The following is a 23,846-nucleotide window of genomic DNA, read 5'->3' as shown; positions in this document are numbered from 1 at the left end:
TTGTTCTGCCCCGAGGACCTGCCCGCCCGGCGGGCCGAGCGGGCAGAGTGCCAGGGGGCCGGGGGAAGGGCCGGGAAACACCGGCCATGTCGGAGCGTTAACGACCCGCTGCGACCCCCGCCAAGGAGATGGGCGGGGGGAGCCACGGAGGACACAAAGGGGATGGCGACCCACCGAGCAAAGCGGCGCCGCGTTCCCCATTCGCGAGCGAAAGGAATGGGCAGGAATATTCTGGACCGAGGGAGGGGAGGAAGAAGGTGATGAATAACTTGAATAGATCTGCAACGGAGCCGAGGCGAGGGGGAGGGGGGAGGCGGCGGTGGCGGCGGGTCATGTGAGGCACAGTCATGCTGCGGGCCCCCAGAAGAGGCAGACAGGGGCACCTGGGGGAACGAGGCAGCCGGGTAGGCAGGCGGCTGCCCAGTACAGCCACAGCCTAGCCCCCGCCTGGCGCCCCCTCCCCAGCTCGGAGCGCCGCCACGCGGGAACACCCCCGCCCTTCCCCCTCCTTGGGTTCGGCGCCGCTCGGCAATTTCCGCCACGCGAGCCGAACCTATTTCCGTCAGCCCCGGCCAGACGGGCTTTATGTCTGCCAGCGGGCCGCGCATGCGCGGCGGCCGCCGCCATCTTACGTTGTCTCTCGCCTGCCCTCCCCTTTGGCGAGCTTTCCCCTCCCCCTGCAGCCCCGCGCAGCGCCCTCCTCCAGCGCTCCGTGAGGAGACGGGGCCGGGCGGGGGACAGACCCGCGGCGGCGGGGAAGCCGGGAGAGACCCGGAGGGAAGAAAGGACGAGGTGGACGCGCACGCTGAAGGTGGACGGATCCCAAGCGCAGTTCTGCTGCGGAGGAAGAGCGGGTGCCGCCTGTTATAAAGAGGGGAGGAGGCGGAGGGGGAAGGAAGAGCGTGCGGAGCAGAGCCTCCTCCAGAGACAGCCAGACACAGAGGGAGGAGAGAGAGGCTGCCTGGCTGGCTCCCCCGTTCTCCCTCCCGCTCTCCTTTTTATGGACTCTCTTGTTGGGTTGCTGCTGCGTTTCTTCCCTCCTTATTTCATCTTTTTAATACCCAAAATGATTCAGCTCCATGGCTGCCACTGACGGGGATGTCCCTGCCCGGCTCAGCCTGCCGCTGCCGCCCTACTGTGCGCCAGTCCTGTACGTATCTGCTCTCTCCTCCTACTACTACTACAGCTGTGATGGCGAGGGGCGCCGTCCGCCTCGCCGGTCTACCCTGAGGGCCTGCCGGCTGCCCTCTCCCCGCCGAGGAGGCGGCGGCCCGGCGACGGCGAGCGCTATGGGGAGGGCGGTTTTGCCAGTTGCCGGCGAGACGCGGGGAGGAAGGGGCTCGTCCCTGGGGCTGGCCGGTTACCGCAGGCATTACTTCTGTTAGCTGCCCACCCCCCGGGAGAGGCGCGGGCGGGGGAGTGGGGGCGGCCGAGGAAGGGGGTGGTGGTGGTGGAAATCAAAAGGGGGTGGGTGGGAGAGGGAGAAAGAAAGTGAATGGCGGAGGATTGAAAGTGTTACATTCAGAGGCGCTAATCTAGCGGCGGCAGAGGAGCGGTCCTCGCCCCCTCCCTGTCTCGGGAGGGGAGGAGGAGGGGAGGGGGTTGGTTAGCGGCGGTGCCGAGGTGCCTCTCAGCCCATGCGCTGCGGGAGCCGGGGGAGGGGGGGTTTGTGCATGGTGTTTCTCTGCCCTGCCGTGAGTTCTAAGCTAACTGTCTGTGTGTGTCTGTCTCTTTCTCTATACCGGGGTACCGCACTCTTAAAATACACCCGATACAATGCACCAGCCTGACTCAGCCGCAGACATTAGTGCTAGGAAGATGGCGCACCCGGCAATGTTTCCTAGAAGGGGCAGCAGCAGTAGCAGCGGCAGCAGCTGCGTTACTGCTCCCACTGCGCCAGGTACCGGCGTTGGGAGCACTGCCCTCTCCGCCGAGGATTATCAGCCGCCGTTGTTGGTCCAGCCGCCGCCTGCATCTCCTGCAGCATCTTCCTCAGCGGGTCCACAGCCGACACCCCCTCCTCCACAAAGCCTGAACCTCCTCTCGCAGTCTCAGCTCCAGCCACAGCCTCTTGTGCAGACTGGAGCTCAAATGAAAAAGAAAAGTGGCTTCCAGATTACCAGTGTGACCCCTGCTCAAATATCAGCTAGTATGAGCTCTAATAACAGCATAGCTGAGGATACAGAAAGCTATGATGACCTGGATGAGTCCCACACTGAAGACCTGTCATCTTCAGAAATCCTGGATGTTTCTTTATCCAGAGCCACTGACTTGGGAGAACCTGAGAGGAGCTCCTCTGAAGAGACTTTAAATAACTTCCAAGAGGCAGAGACTCCTGGGGCCGTTTCTCCAAACCAGCCTCACCTTCCTCAGCAGCATGCTCCTCTGCCTCATCACCCACAGCAGAGTGTTGTGATCAATGGAAGTGTTCACCCCCATCATGTTCATCACCACCATCATCTTCATCACCACCATCATGGACACCATCATCCATCACATCCTGGGATGGGCAGTGCCCCAATTTCTGGAGGCCCACCACCTAGCCCATCATTTAGAAAGCTATCAACAACTGGAAGCTCTGACAGTGTAATATCAACGGCACCAGTTTCTGCTGCATCATCCACTGGTTCCTCAGCATCCGTTGTGTCTAATATCCGCACTACAAATACTCCTGGCAATTTAGGTATAAGTCCTGCTGCTGGAACTAGTACCTTAAATAATATGGGTGGTGGTAGTTCTAGTGTGGCAAGCAATGTGCTTGGTACTATGAATTTAAACAACATCACAAGTACTGGTAATGTAAATGCTTTGTCTGGAACTAGCAGCAATGTTAATGTGAATATCTTGAGTGGTGTTGGCAATGGTACGAGTGCTTCCTCTAGTGTCATTAACAATGTTACTAATCCAACTGCAGGAACGGCAGTAGGATCAAGCCAGCAGCAGCCTGCATCTGGCACATCAAGGTTTAGGGTTGTAAAGTTAGATTCTAGTTCTGAACCTTTCAAAAAAGGTAGATGGACTTGCACTGAATTCTATGATAAAGAAAACACTGTTGCAGTTTCAGAAGGAGTAGCAGTAAACAAAGCAGTAGAGACGATAAAACAAAACCCGCTTGAAGTGACTTCTGAAAGGGAGAGCACCAGTGGGAGTTCTGTTAGCAGCAATGTAAGCACACTGAGTCACTATACAGAAAGTGTGGGAAGTGGAGAAATGGGAGCACCTACTGTGGTACAGCAGCAAGCGTTTCAAGGTGTGGGTCCACAGCAGATGGATTTTAGCAGCACTGCTCCTCCAGCAATTCCAGCATCTAGTATACCACAGAGTGTTTCTCAATCACAGCTTGCACAAGTCCAGCTGCATTCTCAAGAAGTAAACTATCCACAGCAGAAGCCAGGGGTCCAGCCTCCTGCACAGGCCAGTCTAACCACTGTTACTGGGGTTCAGCCATCCCCGGTTAATATGCTAGGTGTATCCCCATCTCTGGGCCACCAGCAACCTGCCATTCAAAGTATGGCTCAACAGCAGCTACCATATTCACAGCCAGCACAGCCTGTGCAGACCTTGCCAATTGTACAACCGCAGCAGTTGCAGTATGGACAACAGCAGCAGCAGACCGTTCCTACGCAGATGGCTGCAGGTCATGTTAAGCCGGTGAACCAAAACTCTGTTACGGGGGCTATGCCAGACTACATGCAACATCAGCAGATCCTTCAGACTCCAGCTCCTGCCATGCAGCCTAGTTCTACAGGAGTAGGAGCAGGGCAACCAGTTCCTGTTGCCCAGGCACAGAGCATACAGCCTTCAGTACAAGCACATCCAGCTGCTGCCCCTGCTCAGCCTGTTGCACATGCTCCAGCAGCAATACCAGGTGTAGGTACTAGTGGTCAGATGCTGAATGTTGGGCAGCAGGGAAGTGTAGCTGCTGTGGTGCAGCCACCGTCCGCTGCAAACCAAATTCCACCTCCAGTTATGCCGTCAACGGCTGCTCCTCCATCTTCACAAGTAGTGCAGCCTGTGCAGACAGGAATAATGCAGCAGGGATTGCAGGCCAGCGCTTCAGGCCTCCCTCAGCAAATGGTCATTGCTCAGCAAAACACCTTGTTACCTGTACAGCCACAGGCACAAGGAGTGGAATCTGTAGTTCAAGGGATGACTGGCCAGCAGCTGCCTGCAGTTAGCCCTATACCTTCTGCTAGTACTGTTCCTGCACCAAGTCAAGCTGGTTCAGCTGTCCCTCCTGGCATACCTTCTGCTTCTATAGGTTTGGGACAGCCACAGAACATAACACAAGCTTCGTCTGCGCAGAATGGGAATTTGTCTCAAAGTGCTAGTCAGCCTCCCTTGATATCAGCAAGCATAGGTATGCCAGTGGCACAGAGTGTGCCACAGCAGATGCCACTAAGTTCTACCCAGTTCCCTGCACAATCACTAGCTCAGTCAATTGTAAGCCAAATTGAAGATGGCAGACGCCCTACAGAACCTTCCTTAGTGGGTTTACCTCAAGCTGCCAGTGGCGACAGTGGTGTTGGAACATCAGCTGCCTCAGATGGTGGTAGCAGCAGCAACATGCCATCCTCTGCTTCACTCTTTCCGCTGAAGGTGCTGCCGTTGACGACACCTCTCGTAGATGGTGAGGACGAGAGGTAAGACTGCCTGGAACTTTACTAAAGGAGTGTTTGATGGTTTGATTTGCAGTAACTTGCAGGTCTTGTTACAGCCATTCTGTGAAATGAAGCCATGTGATGTTTTGTCTAATTAGAAATAGTATTTCGCAGGTCCCAGCACATGTAGTAGTATTTTAAGATACTTGTTTTTCTCTTGATGGGGGTGGGTTGCATTGATTATGCTCTGCAACTGCTGTGTGGGTAAATCGTGTTTCACAACCTGACAGTGTGTATATTTCCATTGTATAGAGGAAGACAAAAGAATGCCATGGAATGTGGGCATGCTAGTGGTGACTGTAGTTTAGATTCTTATGCTGAAATAATTAGTATTTATTCTTAGGTAGATTTAGAGATTTTTTTTTTTCACAAGCCTAGGCTTCATCCTGTCTCAGCTTCTGTTTTTCAAGTATTGACTTTACTCAGGTTGAACCAGTTGGGAGGCTGTGGTGTATGTAGAAGCCTTCTCTTTTGACAGCCAGGAGACGCTTTAGGCAAATGAGTATGGTGGGAAAAGGGAGGTTCAGCGACACCATTGTGGCTCTTTAAATTGAACTTGGGGCACTTCTGGTCTTGGTGGTTTTGCTTCAAAGCGTTAATCCATTGTGAAAGCCATACAGGCCTGCAGAGGCGTGGTGAGCCTTTGAATCTGCTGCACTGATTCTCTGCAGTCAGAGCAAGAAACTGCACATGTTCTTCTACCTTCACCTTTTCAAATAATGGACAATTGGCTGGTCTTAATGGTACATGCATGCGAATACCCTCCTTCTCTTGACAAGTGTGTGCAGAGCAGCTGTCAGTTGTGAAAGGCCCTCGAGTGTGCAGGCTGAAGTGATCTGTGCAGCAGTTTTCAAGTGCAATTGTTTGATAGTAAGTATGCGTGGAAATTCCTCACCGCATTGAGGATCTTTTGTGATACATGTTTACAAATGGACAGGAAGACTCGGATGGTTCTCCCAAAGAGCTTCTTGCCTAAGAAGCTACATTAGTGTGAGAAGTAACTTTAAGGTAAATAACTTGCCTTGAGAATGTGGGAGAGGACAGAAAACACTAGAAAAGAAAACCTGAAACTTGGACGAGTGACAAAATAAAACACTACACAAGGTGGGGAAAATGCCATAATGATGGGAAGGTGAAGTAGTTCACAAATATGTGCTTGGTACCATAACTCAAATCAGGAGTAATATCAGTGGCCAAAATTAATTAAAAAAAAAAAATTGGTTGCTGGGAGAGGCTGTTTTTTTTTTCTTAATATTGAAAATACTAACTCTATCAGCAGTCACTGATGATGTTGATCATGAGGTGTTGACTTCCTTAGTGGCTTTCATCATGTCTTTCTAAAATGCCAGCGAGCTATAATGAGTAGCAGCTTGTCTTCCAGGAGCACTAGAAGACAAGTTGCAACATTGTTCCATTATGATTATGTTTTTTAGTCAATAAGTATGTGAAGGTGGTAGAAGACAGATTTGAGGTGTTAAAGCTCACAGCACTGTCATTATGCTACTAGCAGTCAATTTTCTCAGCAGTTTTGTTTTCATTCCTTCTATCTTTCTAAACCTTCTTTTCACAGATATTATTGGTGTTTGGTGGTTTTTTGTTTTGTTTGTTTGGTCTTAGGTGTTGTGGCTTTTTTTTTCTTTGTGGTGGTGTTTGTTTTTTAATAACTACCCAAAAAGTCCCCTAACCTTTCAGGGGATCTTGAGTAAGAAAGTGATGAATATATTTGATACGCAAGTGTTTTGGAAAATGATACCTAGTTATGTGACTGCACCCTGATTTTAAGAGCATATGCTAGCTGTTTGTCATGATTGGTAGTTTCTCCAGAATATTTAAATCCCTCTGGGTAACAATAGCCAGAAATACCTTCTTCCTCTGTTATTTGGCTAGCTAAAGATCATATCCTTTCTTCTTCCATGCACGTTGCGCCTTTGTTCAATCTGTCATCTCCAGGTAGACTACACTTTTGTTTAGCTGCAGTTGGAAAATCATTTAGATTCTTTAAACAGAGCAGGATATGACTCTATTAAATGGAGACCAAAAATAATTGTGGCTTTTTTGCAAGGCTGTAGTGCTCAGATTGCTTTTGCATACAATTAGATAATTTACAGCAGTGCTTCTCCCTGTATGTCTGCCTGTAACATTAGAAATTTGGTGAGTTTCCTTCTGTTCCTACTTCCAGGGGATCGCAGGGCATGGTGTTACTCTGTTGTCATCTTCACTGGAATTTTTTGGTCTAGATCTTAGATCTCATCACTCACTGAAGGTAGTACAAGATATGCTACTGTTCTGTTTGCGTCCTCACTTCTCTGGCCGTCTTGAGAGCTTTTCGATGGTTAGATTATCCCCTCTTTCACAGAGGATATACTGTGTTTTAAATGCACACAAACATTTAAGAATCAGATATACTCTAAATACGTGTGTGTAAAATCCTTATCTCTCTCTCCTGTGCAGACATATATTACTGAAGGTATATATCAATGCATCCCAAGTGATTTTAATCCTGGCAAGGGAAAAGGTAGGAGAAAGAAGTAAATGATGACATAATTGGGCCAGTGAAGAAGCTGTAAAATTCCATTTAGAGTGCCTTAGAAAAAACATCTGACCCATGTAATACCTTGTTTAGATTAACTCCCAGCTTTCCTTAAACCTGTGTATAATTGCGTTTAAAGACGTGCCAATATCTTTAAGTCTTTAGCCCTGTTCAATTTTTAGAACACCATTTGCAGCTCGTTCTGTGCCTGTGATCAGGGCATGGCCTTTTTAAATATAGACAGTGTGGAGTGTATCTGCTTTGGGAACTGTAACCTCTACACCATATGAATTATTTTTTAATCTCTACTATGACTTCAAATAAGAGATACTAAAAATGAAGAGGATTTCTTTTATTCTTTTGCAACTTCAGTGTGGGGGAAATGCATTGTCTGTACTGCAGTGAATTATTCTTGTGTATTTATACTTAGTGTTGCAAAATGAGTTTTACTAGACAATGCTATAGATGCACACAGTAGGATTTTGTTTGTAGGATTTTTAAATTATCTGTGAAGTGAAAACTGAAAAAAAATATATTTTACAGCATTTATTAAAGTTGCTGTATGTGAATTTTAAAAGAACTTAATCTGAAACTTTGCCATTACTCCAAAGCAGAGTTTTTGAATGAAGAATAAGAGAACTAGTAACCATCTCCATGTCCTTTACAGCCTTTCCTGTAGAGTTGCTTTTATTTAGTGTGATGCATGTTGTATGTGCATTTCATCCATCAGTGAAGCAAAAAGGGAGGAAAAAATGATGACATAAAAATGACATTGATATTTGAAGTATTCTTTATTATCTGGGACCCTCCTATGAATGCATTTTCTAAGAGAAACTTTTATTAAAAGATTCCTTTACAGCTGGCCAGGAAAAAAGAGGAGGAAATGTTTTTCATATAGGAAAACATTTGGCTTGTTATTAAGTCTGTGGAGAGGCTGGCAGATTAAAGCTGAACCTAAGAATTGAAAGACTTGTGAACAGCCTTTGAGAATCTCTAGTTAGTGGTAACTGGTACTAGCTTGTAAATCAAGAAGACAGAAAATTAAGTGAGTGGGAAGGTTGATCAGGTACAAAAGAAATGTTTACAGATGCAATTGAATACCTTTTGAAGATGCTAGTAAATGGGAACTGGGAGTTTCAAACGTTTTTTTTGTGAAGTAACTTAGTCATGCTTTGGCGTTTATATGGCTTTTTAATTTGCTCTTAAGTTTTACTTCTGTGAATTTGATATAAAAGGGAGAAGATAGTTTTAGAAGATACTTGACAACAAAGAATGGATGGTAGATTAGCATGTATCAGATGGGGTGTTTTTGTTTGTTTTTCTAGTTGCATCCTAGGGGCAGCATTGCCATTTTCTGTTTTTTTGGGTCTTAAACTTCAGAGTCTTGCCCCCAGTTTGAAAATTATGTAACTGAAGTTCCAGGAGCCTGACTTTTAAACAGGTCTCTTTATAGCTTCAATTTGGCTATTTATGGAACTTGAAATAATAATTATGGTCAGTAACAGCGAGTCACATGAGTAAGAAGAGAGGGTTCTGGTGAAGAAAATGTGGTTGCCATTGTGTCCTGTTGATGAGTCCACTGTTTCATCTGATGAAATAAAATACCTACTGTTGGCAGAATTGACTTGGTTACTCTCTGCTCTAACTAAAGAAGAATGAAGGATTTCGAGTTTGCATCTTGTATGCCTGCTGGCCATCTGTAGGTGGCAATACTCATTTGGATGGACCTTTTTCTGACGTCTTTTATAGATGCATTTTCTGTGTGCCATGATGTGCTTTGAACTAAGGATTGCTGCAGTAGTTGGTAATACGTTGCCTTTAAAGACAGGAAGACCCAACAGATTTCAGGGGGTTGTAAAAGTGGTAATTTAGTGCTGAAGGCAGATTGTTGGAGATCCTGAGGAATGCATTTCTCCAGCTGATTTACAGAAAATGTTCCTTAGCATTGCACTGTTGGCTGCTCTTTGGAAATCATCAGTGGATAAGGAGACTAAATATCTCTATATGTGTATGTAAAAGCAAACAAGGCTTTGAAAATACTTAATGTTGAGAAGCAATCTTTACTGTCTCAGGATTTGCATTGTATGTTACAGGCTGATGTGGAAATTAGAATTCTCCTTTTGTCAGTCTGCGTATTGGTGGCTTCAGGTTTCAGCCTTTGCCAGTTATTGTGATCTAGATAATGCTGCAATGGTGTAATGAGTGTAACAGTCTCTGGTAAGCTAGTAAAGTTTGAGGATGGGAGGGGAAAACGATTAAAAAATAGAAACAGTAAAAATCAAACCAGAACACAAACCAACCAACCAAAAAAAATTAGCAAACAAGCTCTCTCTCCAAAACCCAGCTTCCCCCCAAAATGTTAAATGTTATCTTGCTTAAGTGTAAGTTAAGACATATGGATAGCACACCTACACTATAAAAAGTCCTGCTATAATAATGTTCACTCTACAGGGGGTGATTAAGTAAGCCTTTTCAGACATGTCTATAGCAACTTAGGAAGTAGATGAAATTGTAAACAGTAATATTGCCAATATAGTCTTTTAGAAGAAGAAACTATGCATGCCTGAATACCAGTGTAGTAATAACAAGTGTATTCTTGATGTGACCTTTTTTGGAATAATTTGTGATCTGAGGTTGCACTTTGGTGCAGGTAGAATGTCAAAAAGAATAGAAAAGAATAATGTGTCTTTGTTCACATTGATTTAATGCACTGGTCCTTTTCCCTTCTTGTTTAATTTCTGAGACTACAATGTGCTGTGTGTAATATGTATTACACAATGAATAACTAAAAACTTGTTAAAGAAGTGAGCCTATACCTTGCATTTATTGCACTTAGGCCACCAAAGGTAACAGTATTGAACCAAAGCATGCTTTAATAGTATGCTAAGCAGGGACTAAGGGTAAGATTATTCAGTAAATTATTTCATGGTAATGATCATCATAAATAAGGAACTAGTTTATTCTCAATGTGATTGTACAGAAAACCATAGCCTAAAGCTAAGATGGAAAGAGCTCTTGAGTGACTGGAGATACCACTTTATTTTAGCCTGTTCTGAAGCATTCACAGAGTTGAGTTGCATGATGGAAGTGCAGCATAATTATGGTATCGAATTGGAGCACCTGATCATCCTTCTGGCTTTAATGTCTTGCAACACTTTAGTTTCTGATCTGCCTTTGGAATTTGCTAACAAGGTTAGTAATTGTGTTATATTCAGTTGTGGTGTAGAAACCCTTATCAGCTCATTTTGTGCAAGCCTCCAAACACCCATTATGCATTATCAGTGTTTAAAGCAGGATTTGGTTTGTGGTTGCAGTTATATGCAAAAGTCTCCATCTTCCACTGAAGGTAGGTAGACTATCCTGAGAGAGATTTAGAGGTTATAAATGTTTGGCAGGCAAATTACATGCAAATGCTAAAACACTGCCTCTGGTAGTTCAGATATTTTATCAATGTCAGTTGCGTTGTAGACTGACTGACTTGGTAGCACCTACTAAATGAGGACTTCTGACTTCTGTATCACGCAGAGATTAAGAGGGATACTTATAGCTCAGGCACAACATTAAGCTTGAGTAACTGACCTTGTGCAATTTTATCCATTTTTTGTGCACTTGGGATATAAAATCTTTGAACATTTGTTTTGGTAGAGGAGTCACAGTAAACTTGACAACTTTTTGTTGAGAAAGCGATTAATTTGTTGCTACACTGTTTTGTCTCTGCTCCTCTGCCTTAACTTACACTTGAGGGTGTTAACTTCACCTGAGTGGTTTTAACTGCTCATTTGTTACTTGTTGAAAATTTTCTGGCATTTCACTAGTCTTTTTATCATAATGTTTAAAATTATAATCAGTGGACATTGAGCCTGAAAATTACTGCTATTACTTTAAAATAATGCTATTTGGATTATTAAAAAGATTAACTGGGCTACATAAATGCAGGAATAGGTTAGTCTAAGTGTAGCTCCACATGTACCTCAAAAGGAGCTCAAGGATTCACCACTGTGCCAATTGGGGAAAAATTCACATGTAGATATGCCTCAAATTGGCCACTTAGGCCAGTGTATGTTGTCATGTCATTTTAAACTATTTTCCTTCATGCTGAAGTGTTTATTATGCTGTTTTCAAGGTACTTAGTGAGGCTTCATATATTTAATACCTTCAACAATTAAGATGTGCATTTAAATACATACATGTTCTAAATGGCTAAAACAGGTAGCAGAAGATCTGCTGTAATTTTAGGCTTAGCAGAATGATATGGGTGAGCCTACAGTTTGTAGACAGTATTTCTAGTATGGTATAAATTTCATAGCAACTCAAAATTGCTTGTGGAGTGTTCTATAGCCTGATGCTTAAATGTGCTAAATCACTTGTCCAGGCAAGTTGTTTGAGCTTGTGTGTGACTTAAGTACTTGTCCAACCTTCTGTTTATCTGTGTGTCCCCCCTCCCTTTTCTTTTTCTTTTTATAATTGGCATGGATATCCTGAAGAAACTTTTCAGGGCTCTTGATTTCTTGATGTGTAATCAAGATTTAGGCTTCTTCAGCAGTTGCTTAAGCAACAGTATCAAAGTATTGTACTAAGTATTCAAGACAGCACTGAAAGTTGCTGAAGATGCAGATACATGTTCAGCTATAGTCTGAGTGTCTGAATGCATTTGATAACAGGTTTTTTGACTGCTATATTGCAGTGTAGTTGTTAATAGAGGTTATGCATGTAAGGTAATTGCAGCATGCAGTGCTGTTAGTGTGTGCTTATTTCTGTATCCTCAGTGTTACACTTGCTTCATTCCTGTAAGATCAGCAGGTGCAAATCAAATGTAAGGTAAAAAATGTTGTTTCAGATATTGTTGATCTTTCATTTGTAATCCATTGTCTCATAGGTCACTAAACAGTCCTACTTATTCGTAACTGAGTGTTAATCTTCTTTGGTGCTTACATATTTAGTCAGCAGTCCTTTTAATTGCATGAAGTGTTAAGTTTCTGAATTTAGTCTCTGTTCTGAGTTGTTTGTAAATGGTACTTTCATTTAAACAGGTGAAGGGTATTGAAATAACTTCTATTTTTCCAGTAACTTTGAGTTTTTGTGCAGTGTAGAAGGATAAAATCTCTTTCAAGAGTGGGGAAAACTTATGTGCCTTTTAAGCTTCCTCTGACCTTCACTTCACCCAACTGTTAGAATTGTGTATAGATGAGAAACACGATGACTGGCAGTCATAATGTACGTGTGAGAAACTGTAGAAATCAAATAATTCAAAACATAAACCAATTTTGTCTTTCTGTATATTTAGTGCTGTTAGGAAGTGTGTGATTAAAAACAAGCTTAGTAACTCATATATGAATACCGATTTCCACTGTGATTGCAACTTTGAAATACTTTTCTTTATAAAGAAGAACAAGGTAAAACTTCTCGGGTGGAATCTGAATGAGTTACTTGTTTGGCATTTATTGCTGCTGAGTTAGGATGGAGTGCAAAAAAAAAAACTTCAGTAGATTTCCTGGAAGGATATTTTCAACTCAGTAATTTTACTGAATGTACATGTCAGAGTATCATAATGTGAGTTTGTACCATTTGAAAAGATTCTGTATTTCTCTAAAGAGGTATCTCTGTGGATTGTAAATAGTACTTGAATTCTTCTGGGTTGAGTCTGGCAGAAGTGGAATCTTTCCCTTTTCTGTAGGAATTCATGCAGCAGTGCCCTATAGAAAGGCCGTGTGAGGGGAATCAGAACAACTCAAGATACTTCATGATGTAAACTTATGCACAGTATTAATTGTCATTGTCCCTTGGTGTCACTTGCAGTACAGAATTCTCAAACTCTCAGCGTCTCTGAAATCTGGCAAGGATGGAAGTTGTATTAATAATTAGCTTACATTCAGCATTGTGGTTTATGCTATAGGCTGTTTCATGCAAATCTGGAGCTGACCTTCACTTGAAATGCCTACTAAATATCTTGATTAAAGTTTTTTTTGTTGTTTTGATCTTTTGATCTAAGATTTTGTGTGCTGCTTATGTGTGTACAAGAACATACAGGGTTTAATTAGTAAAAAAACCAAACCCCCAAAATAACTCTACACATGTCCTGGTGAGAGGAGGAGTGATTGCTGCTCTTATGGTTTAATTTGTTACATTCTTATTAAATCAAGTGAAAACATAAGGAAACATGAATTAATGACTACATATTTTACATACTTAAGTAATTTACTGTAGCACTCAAATGAATTCAAGGTATAAATCTACCTCTAATCTGTTGGGTGAGGTTATTATGTTAAGAGTGGATCAGCATATGGCACTGCCAAGTGTTTCTTTAGTAGGCCTAATATCCCAAATTGGGTGAAATGTTAAGTTACAAGGGTATACGTGTGTCTCCATGTTCTTTTCTTTCCTTCCAAGTCTGTGAGACTGCTTCCAATTCTGTAATTGCTTGTGAGAGAGGAGTTCCCAAGCAAGTATCTGATTGGAGAGAGAGGAGGGAGGAAAGAAGGTGTGAAATGTTTCACAGTGGTTTTGGTTTTCTTCGTTCTTTTTCTAGTTGAGAAAGGGATTTTAATATTGGTGTCAGATATGTGTTTGTTAGAGCCAAGTCTGTGCAGTTGCTGGTAATACAGCCTCTTATTAATATAATAGTATCTGAAAGGCTTAGTTATGAATTTGGGCTCTACTTTGCTGGCCACTTTATGGCAGAAGAGCAAAAAAAAGATGAACTTGCTATCTGATGGTGATACAATTTCTGAATTGATTTTAAGGTGATGCATTAAAGCAGGCAAATTTTAAAATGTTTTCAGTAATTCATAAAAAAAATAGGAGCAAAGGAGAATATTAATTTGCATATTTGTTTAGAGGTGTACTTTGTTAATAATAAAGTATTCCATCTCTGGAATACTGCATTGAAAACTGAGTCACCGTTTGGTCTGGAAAGCATGGGTTAGCCTCTTCTGTGAGGTTTCACTAACTATTCTTGGGATGTTCAGAATCTTAGTGTTGCTTGCTTATGCTGGAGCATGGCAAAATAATTGAGCAGTCTTTTTATTTCATTGGAAATTGTGTAAATGAAAGATGGTGACAAGATATTTTCAGGTTCTCGACAGTACTGTGATCCGTGGGAGGGGAAAAATAAATACTAACATGCTACAGCACGTAGTTGTGGCTAGCAGTAGTTCCTGACTGGCTGTCAGAATCCAGTTTCTGGGAATCTTCAGTGTATGTGTTTACTGTCCAAATACTCAAAATATTTAGTTTTTTTTTTAAGTGCCTGTGAAGTTATTAAAGCAAAATGTTTTCTCTGAAAGTACCACAAACAGTCCACCAAAAAATTCTGTGAAGGACATGAAAATCGTGTGAAGCATTCATAGGTATTTTCAAATGAAGGATTGTGTTGATATATACTGACCTGAAGTGTTTAAGAAACCCATGAAACCCTTCCTCTTAATAGTGGTTAATTGAAAAGATACTTGAGGGAAGCTCACATTTGAAAAAAAAAAAAAGATTTGTTTTTAAAAAGAGTTCCTTCCCACAGTCCAGCCTTTGAATGTGGTAGACTAAAGCATTGCTGCTGTTTCAGGAACAGGTACCTTCTCTAAATATCTGAAATACTTTATTCATTTTTGTTGCAGTAACAACAACAAAATCACCTGAACCCCCCTAAATACTGGGATATCATTTTGTTGAATGCTGGAGTTTGCATTTTGTTAGATGGAAGGTCAAGTCAGATTCGTGTAACGTCCATGTAGTTATCCCAGACTGCAAACAGTCTGTCTCTCTTCAACTTTGGCTTTTAAAAATCCCACAATTCACTGAATTTACAGGTAGTCTTTAGAATTTCTCTCCAAGTTGCTTGGATAGCTCTGGAATGGAAGTACTTTATGATAAGCACTAGACTTGCTGTCTGTGATGAAATAAGAAATTGATATCTTTCTGGGTTAAGTGTATAGCCTTTGTGAATGCAGACACTTCTCCATGTTTTTGTTACTATGATCACTAGAGCAGTGTTCATTGGCCAGTGTTGCTGTGTAGCTTTGCACAATTTGGAATAGACAAGGTGACACTCTTAAAGTCTATATTCAGTAATGTTCAAACAATGAAATTATAGTTTACAGATGCTCTACATATGCTTATTACATGCTAACACTTCTTAATGCTTGCTTTCCTTAAACCAGCAGCCTTCTTGGGTTCCTTAAACCAGCAACCTTCTTGAGTTCCTTAAACCAGCAACCTTTTTGGGCACTGCTCTTAAAAAGGTGACTACCATATGAGAAATCCTATAGGAAATTAATCATGATCTGTAGAACTTTATATATTAAATATATATTCTAAGCAATGCATTCATGATGAGGTTAAAGTGACTTGTCCCTGTGCAAAATACTTTGAGCATGGAGGGTGGGTGCTAGGTGTTTTAGTTTTTGCTTGTTAGTTGTGTGTATTCAACTATTGGTTCAAGTTGTCTGCTTCTAATGAGAGAGAAGGTGTAGAAACAATGACATTTCAGAAATCATCAAGTTACTGGGAAGCTCTACACTTTGCTTTAGAAATAAGTTAAAAGATAAGTTAAACTACCATTGGTAGTCTAATCTGTGTAAGGTGACCACAAAAAAACAATGCCAAACATAATTTCTGGGAAAAAAAAGTAGAGGTTTTTTTTTTCCTTATGAAAGAAGATCCAGGCATGTCTGAATACTATTTAACTGTAAAGATTGTCTTTATGAGCTAAACAAAGGTGTTTTGTAATCTCACACTGGTAAGGAATGGTTTGAAATGCAGTATCTGAGAAGAGATTTGCATTTTTTCTGATCAAGTAAGCATATTTTTTCTCTGTAAGTATATTGATGATGGTGGGTTGAATTAAGATTGCATAGACGTGAGTCATGAAAATTAAGACAATTGCTTCAGTTCTTGCCTCTTCTGAAAATGAAATAAAATTAAGGTTTGAAACGAGGCAGTGAGCACCTAAAATGCCTACGTGGCTGCTATTAACTTGGCAGCTTGATCTTCTTGAAGGATATATTTGTGTTAAGTCATCTAATACAGTAATTGATAATAGTAACAGAAGCAGCAGCCACTTGAGAAGGAAAATACAGCCCTGTAGAGAACTTGAAAATCTTGATGTTTGTGTTCTGGAGCTGTTTGAATTGGAGATTCTGAACCTTTAGCTTTCAACAAGAAAGGTGTCCGGGAACATATGTGCGTCTCTTACCTTCAGCGTTATGTCTTGGGAAGGCAAAGAAAGGATTCTCTCTGCTCTGTCTTGATGGTTTATGGCCAGAGGCCTGCTGCTGGCTGGAAGTGACCACTGGAGAAGCTGCTGGCCTGCAGTAGTGGGGTTTGCAGTCTAGGTAGTGTGACCGAGTGTTGTGGTGATGCTATCTATCCTTGGAAGTGACTGTTTTAATTGATACTTTGCTCTTGAGGCCAGCACCTTCTGAAATTATACGTAACAGAAGCAATTGGTTGATGTTAATTGTAGTTTTACCGGGTTAATATATTTTATATGCATGTAAATCACATTTCAAGATTTCTCAGTGTGTTTGCTTTGTGTGATGTGAGCTGTTTGCATTGTACCTTCACTCTGTTGCTTTGCTTACACACCTAAGTACTGGCTTCAAAACTTTACTCTGTTCCTTTCCTGAGAACATTGGGAAAGTGCAAAGTTTGCAGAGCTAGTTTCCAAGCCTGGAATGATGTGTTAGAGTTCTCAGTGCTGTATCCTGTGCTTTTATCCATGTGCCTAGTTTTCATCCAGCATCTGCTTGAGAGCTCTTGATGAATGGTAAATAATTCAGGAAAATGACACTCTGTTGATCAGTCTTTATAGCAGATGCAATAAAAGGGGGGAAGAAAAAGGATGGTGCGAGTGACTAAGTAAAGAATACGTTTGCATATCGCTAATTCCTCTTGTCAGACTGTGAAAAGATCTGTTTGTATTCTTTTCCCTTCTTTGTTTTCTTAGAGTCACTCTACTGAACCAGAAGCCCTTGGTGTTTTCCCTGTAGGCCAGGTTTACTTGCTTATGACTTTTGGTGCTAGCAGGACGTCCGTGTTAGGGCTGGTGGCTTTCCTTTTCTCTTACTGAATGCGCATGTTCTCCGAGTACAATGGAGTGTATTATCTGGTCACTCTTTGCCTTCTCTGGGATTTTCCATTCTTGCCCACTATGAATGTGGTGAGTTAATATGTACTGCGGTAAATGAATATCTTTGACTTCTAAATAGGTTGTAAAATGTTCCAAAATGGTAATTTGGTTTTGGTGCAGACGGATAAAAAACCTCAGAAGATCCTTTGAAAACAAAAAAAAGGAACAAGTCAAGGCCTGCTGTATTCCTGGAACCTGCCCTGCAACAGCTCAAAATTCAGTTCTGCTATTGTATTTCTTTTTTAATGACTCGAGATGATCTACAGGGATTAGAAGGAATTAAAAATGAAACTAGACAGTAATACCTAAACCAAGAAACAAATGTTTAAAGCTGAAGAGTAAACTTACTTCAGACTTCTGATTGAGACAATGATTCCTAAGGAGCCTAAAGCTCTGATAACATATCTGGTTGAGACAATGATTCCTAAGGAGCCTAAAGCTCCACTTTTTCTGTACTTTATAAATGAGAACTAGTTTAGAACAAGATCCAGACCATATGTACCTCCCAGTAATTTGGGAACAAGAGAAAATGGGTAACATTGCTTTATCTAATGTTAAGAAAGGTTCTATCTGTGGAGCTCACTGCCACAAGATTTTGTAGAGGTCTAGAAATTAGCAGCACTTAGAGGGTAATTATGTGTGTATGTATATTTAAGTAGGAAATCATACAGAACTAATGTAGTACATGGAAAAATTAAATTACTTTTGGCTTCAGCTTCTAATAACTACATCAAGGCAATTTAAAGGAAGCTACTACATCTTTGAGATAGGTCAGCTGTGGCTTTTCACCTCTTTCAGTGACTTCTAGAGTACGTAGTGCTGGCAACTACAGAAGACATGATACTGCTTCATACTTTCTTATTCCAAACCAGAAATAGACTAAACCTGAAAATTAACTTAAACTTTAAAGTAGTATTAAAGTATGCCTCACCACCCTCATGGTGAAGAAATTTCTTCCTAACATCTAATCTAGATCTAGCTTCTTCCAGTTTGAAGCCATTACCCCTCATACTGTTACTATGTGCTTTTGTGAAAAATCTCTCTCTAGCTGTCCTGCAAACCCCCTTCAAATACTGGAAGGCTGCTAAAAGATAACTGACATGTAGTGATACATTACCGACTACAGAGTAGCAAAAATTTGGTGGTTGTTGCACCTTTGGAGTAGGGAAAGATGTAACAGCTGCCCTACTCTGTCAGAGCATGGGTGAAAAGTTAAGATGCCATGTAAGCAGAAACAAGGTATTACGGTTTCAATTAACAAGAAAACCACTTATTCACAATCATTGTTTTTTCAGGAAGCTGTTCTCGTGCTTCAAAAATGTAATGGTCAGCACAGCAACAGCTTAAAATAGCGTTTTGGATGTTATAGCACTGGCATTAGAGCCCTGCTGGCAGACATCCAGGAGGCCTGTGAAAAGAAAAAAATCTTTATAAATAAAAGGCAACTTCTGATGTTTATATTTCCTAATTTTTTGTTTTGTTTTTGATTTTAAGGCTGTTTAACAAAATAATTGAGAGCAAGCTTAAAATCCTGTAAATACACCCCAGGTAGGAACAACTCTTCCTTGCAACACAAAATACTGAAATGGACTAGAGAAGTGCGTGTAGGGTAGCTAGCTGTGAAGAAGTACTAAAGGTGTACAGGGTAAAGTGGTAGCTGCACCACTGTGATGTAAATAAACAAACTTCAGTAGTTGCATTTTCCTCTTGTCCCTGCTTTTGTATTTTTCAAATTCTTGATCATATTTCAGGGTACACTGTAGACCTTTGTGGGCTAGTTCTTCTTTATAAACATGTAAATAAGTTTATTGCTTATGTTATGGAATGAATATTGTTTGTCCTGTCGCAGGAGGCTGTGCAGGTACCAGGATTGCCTTTAGCAGCCTTCTTTCCTGCACTTTGGAGAGACAGCCTTGGTAGTTATACCCTGCCTCAGGGGAGGAAGGATGCCATCTGTTCTGATAACCCCTCTTACAATGTCTGTGGATAACTTCATTAGCTGTTGCTAATGAATAAATAGGCAAATGGCAAGCATTTGAAATTGCCAGGTTCTCAATTTTACTGCTGCCTGCGAAGGACTGAATGAAAGATGTGATATGCTTTATGTGCTTCCTCTTCCAATTCTATCAGGTAAGTGCTGTTGCCAGAGATGCTTTGAGCTGTCTTAAGAGTGAAAAAAGAGAACAGGACAGTTCAGCATGACTGGTGTCTGTGTGGTTGTGTTTGCAGCCAGAGCACCAGCAGTCATTTTAAAGAGTGTTACTGGGACTCTCAGATCTGACCTAACTTTTTTTCCCCAATATGCTTCCTCATCACAATGCTGCTCTTTCAAATGTTTTAAGTAACACTGAGGAGGGATTTTACTTCATACTACTAGTAAATTCTGGAGCATGTTTTATCAGGACTTCTAGATTTCTAGAGATTGCTGGCCTATCGTGCTCTAGAGATCAGCAAGAACGTCAGAGGTCACTAAACTCTAAAGCAGACAAGTAATCTACTTAGGTGTGGGGTTTTTTCTCCCTGACTTTATTTAGAACTTCTAGTTTGCAATATATTGAAAACAGCTTTCTTTGTGATGTATTTCTGTTTTAATCCATCCAACAGCAGAATATTTAGAGCAGGATGTGTGTATCTTGTCCAGTCTGTGGAAACAAATGTTTTGCTTAATGGGTTTGTGTTTGGATAGTGATCCCCAAAAGAGTACCATTATGGGAGAGACTTCAGTCAAGACCTCTGGGTTAAGACAAGCCCCAGGTTCTGTATTACCTTATGCAGTTAGTGGCTAAATATTAGCATTTTATTTGATCTATAGCACCCATTCCAGGAATCCCACTTTAGAAGATGGAGTCTGCAGGCTTTTCAGGATTGTACTCAGGATTTGGAGAGGATGTTTAATTAGTTTTTAAAGGTAAATGTGATGTGGCTTATACAGAGGGCAATGGTGTTGCTAGGTACCAATAAAAGGAGTAATAAATTCAGAAATGCAGGAAGCCTTTTGGTCTTGGTTTAAGTTTGAAAAGCTTGGCAAACTTTTCTTTTAAATATAAATTGATTGCAGTTACTTAAAACAAACAAGTGACCTTTTCTAGATATCAAATGCAAATGATCTCAAATACTCAGTTGCAATGTCAGGTAGTATTGGAGGCATTTGCTGTTTGGCTTAAAATACAAAGTTAAAAAAACCATGGCAATATACTCCAAGTCATTGCATAGTAACTAATGAATAAGACCAATGAGCAAAGGTGGGTTTGCTTAATGTTAGTGTATTGCTGTAAATTTATATACTTAATCCATTTTTTTTCCTGTATGTAACCTGTTTAATAAATTCATCTATCTTTGCCTTCTGCATTTTGAGTATGAGATTAGAAAGTGCTGTATAACACCAAATGAAAGAGGAATAGTCAAGTCTTGTAGTAACACATCGACTACTGTTTGGGAAGTTTATTCTTTCCTCATGCTGGACAGTCTGTGTCTGAAATTTGAATCATAGTATTGTCTAGATAGTATTGGAAAATGGGACTTCTTTAGGTGATAAATTAATTGTTCAGTTAGTTTTGGGTATGTTAAGCTTCTCAGGACATGGGAACAGTTGTTTGAAGTGGAATAAAATAACAATCCTAATTGTTACTGCAGTAGTGCTTGTGTGCCAAATGTGAGCATCCTACATTCTTGGAAGGTAAATTGTGTACTGACTGTTGGAGGTGCACACAACCACACGTATGGACTAGTTATGTGTAGCTTTAAACTTAAGAAAATGTACCTGACCTTCTCTAATATGACTTTGTTGATGCCTCTGTACACCAGCTGGGAAGACAGGAGTCTTGTGATGGTTTGGGTGTTACCCCCCTTACACCCACGTTGTAAAATCACCCAGACTAGACTCAGCTAGCTCTGGAAATTGAATGAAGCTTATTATTTACAGCTTAGCACAATATACAAACAGATATTTACAGTATATACACAGCTATATACAGAAATATACAAGTTAAAAGGTAATACAGAAACACAACTCCCCTCCTAGAAACCTGAGTCCCCAGGAGGGGCTCTCAACTGCCTTTCCACTTTTTTCCCATCCCTCTCCCTTACCCCAGATCTTGCCTTATGCCCAAGGAAGATTGGAGGGTCAGCCAGGGGGTTAGGAAGCAGATGGATTAATCAGAGAGATGGCAGGTTAGGTTAGAGAGGAAAAAAATGCAGCCAAAAGCCCAGACAGAGAGCAACTCTGTTATCTGTGTTTGTGTTCTTGTTATACGTCTCAGCAAGCCTATCAGTGAAGTAGACATCACCATTGTTTTCTTCTCACAGCCTGTAATCTAATTCTTCTCACCAAAACATTCTAGCTAGCTCCAAACTAGCACCAGTCTGAAGAAGTTGGTGACTTCATTAATCTGTTGGGTTTTTTTTGGCCTTGCTTTCTGTCATGAAAAAAAGACAGCAATCTGTATATTGCTGAGCAATGCAGGACAACAGGACTTTTGAAGATCAGGCATAGAAGCCTTGGCTGCAGGGGAAAATTCTACTCATGAAAGTTGGTTAAGTAGCCAAAATACAGGACAATTAATGCAAAATATTAGTACTGAGGTGCCAATAATCAAGGCTGAAGAGAATATGTTCTTGGGCAAGAAATCTTCTGGTGGAGAATGTCTATAAAGACTAGTGGGTGGGTAGGAAGCTAAAGGTAAATCCACTGACTGAATATATCCTCTTCCTTCAGATACTACTCTGTAAGTAGTAAATGTTATTTTAGCCCTTTATTTTAAGCTGCTGTGGTTACTCAGTATCTTTAGGTGTATCTAACTGGACTGACTATCTCCTTGTCAAGAAGTACTTTCTACATACTCAGTGACTAGGGCTTTCTTTTCCTCCTAATCTCAAGTGTTAATCTTGTCTTTTTATCTTCCATGTTTATAGTACAGTGGAAGGATACTTTCATTGATTATTCCTTGTAAGAATTGTGTGTGCTGCTTCTTTCATACAACAGGACGTGCTTTTGATGAGCTGCTCACTGTTGAGGGCCTAACTACTCTGAACCAGCCAAGAAATTGTGTAGGACACTGGCTGCTGGATTGGATAATTTTGTCAACCTAATTAGTGCCAGTAATTTTAATAGGTGCCTTTTGCAAAACCTTCTATTATGCAACCAGTCAGGGTTTCGTCAGAAGTGTTCAAAGTATGCACTATTGGTTAATAAGATGGATGGAATGTTACTTCTGCTGGGTGAAAACATAAAGTAAGGTGCTCCTGAAATGCTTCTTAGTTCTGAGTAATTAAAAAGAAGAATTAAGTATTGACTCTGTTTTGGCTTTGAAAAGAATTGTCACTGCTGTTTATATTTTGGAAATTACTCTGCTTCTGTAATTGGTGGTTTGAGTGTAGTGGCAGAAAATTAAGAGAGATTGCTGAGTTTCTAGTATTGCTGAGTATTCAGATACTTTGGTTAATTGATGTGGCAGTTTTGTAGCTGCATACTAAAATGGTTCTGAAGTTTTCAAGTAAAATTAAAAAGCAAACAATAAAAAACCCCAAGAAAACCTCAGTGTGAGGCTGAAGACAAAGCTCAGAGGAAAAAGCAAGCCAGAACAGCTCAGTGCACAATTTATGCTGTGTAAACTGCTTTGAAATCAGTGATTCCCGATGTCAGCACCCTTAAAAAGTGCAGGAAGGAATAGAATCACAGAATAGTTTGGGTTGGAAAGGACCTCCAGAGGTCGTCTAGTCCAATCCCCCTGCAGTCAGCAGGAACATACTCCACTAGATCAGATTGCTCACAGTCTTTTTGAGTCTGACCCTGAATATCAGCTCCAGGAATGGGGCCTCAACCACCTCCTGGGGCAACATGCTACAGCGTTCCACCATCCTAAGGTAAAGAACTTGTTCCTGACAGCCAATCTAAGTCTGCTCTTCTCACATTTCAAACTGTTGCCCCTTGTCCTGTCAGTGCAGGCCTTTGCAAACACTCCCTCTGCAGCTTTCAGGTACTGGAAGGTTGCTATTAGGTCTTCCTGCATCCTTCTCCAGGCTGAACAACCCCGACTCCATCAGCCTGTCTGCATAGCAGAGGTGCTCCAGCACCCTGATCATTTTCATGGCCCTCCTCTGGACCTGCTCCATCAGGTCCACGTCCTTCCTATGTTACAAAGTGCCTTCCTTGGTTAATTAAGCACCACAAATTATAAACACCCCATCTTCAATACTGGAACAAAAGAGGTGGGATGAGTTCAAGTTGGGAGGAGCCAGGGAGCATCCATGTTGTCTGATCTCTCCTGCAAAACTTGTTACTCTCGTTAGTACAGGAATTTAGCAGTTTACATTTTGAAATACATCATGAAACTTAAAGAGACACCAGATGGAAAAGTAGGATTTCAGTGATTGCACTTATGAACAAATGTATTATTAATTAGAATGGGACTGAAATGCAAATATTTCTGCATAGTTTGAAACTCATGCAGAAGCACACACTGTTCCTAGGGACTGTGGAACCTGATTCAGATACTTGTGTAATGCTGGTTTTCTATTTTGGTTTGGATGATCTGAT

At 41.4% G+C, this 23,846-nt stretch overlaps 1 protein-coding gene across 8 annotated transcripts in view; it reads left to right on the top strand.

Annotated features, from left to right (window-relative positions):
- Positions 1 to 355: 355 nt before the first annotated feature.
- Positions 356 to 23,846, top strand: part of TSC22D1 (TSC22 domain family member 1) — a 92,070-nt gene continuing 68,579 nt past the window's right edge. For 7 of the 8 annotated variants that reach the window (XR_010308917.1, XR_010308909.1, XR_010308915.1 and 4 more), the window contains exons 1-2: positions 356 to 1,150; positions 1,786 to 4,643. Coding sequence is in view for 1 of the 8 variants with exons in the window: in XM_064174965.1 (XP_064031035.1) it covers positions 1,819 to 4,643 (2,825 nt within the window). In the remaining 7 variants the exon portion in view is untranslated. The remainder of the gene's footprint in view (positions 1,151 to 1,785; positions 4,644 to 23,846) is intronic. The other variant, XM_064174965.1, reaches the window with a different exon arrangement.

This window comes from Pogoniulus pusillus, chromosome 3, assembly GCF_015220805.1.
Source record: "Pogoniulus pusillus isolate bPogPus1 chromosome 3, bPogPus1.pri, whole genome shotgun sequence".
NCBI classification, from domain to species: Eukaryota; Metazoa; Chordata; class Aves; order Piciformes; family Lybiidae; genus Pogoniulus; species Pogoniulus pusillus.
The sequence above is the reverse complement of the archived record's forward strand: the minus strand, read 5'-3'. Positions and strand labels throughout refer to the sequence as shown.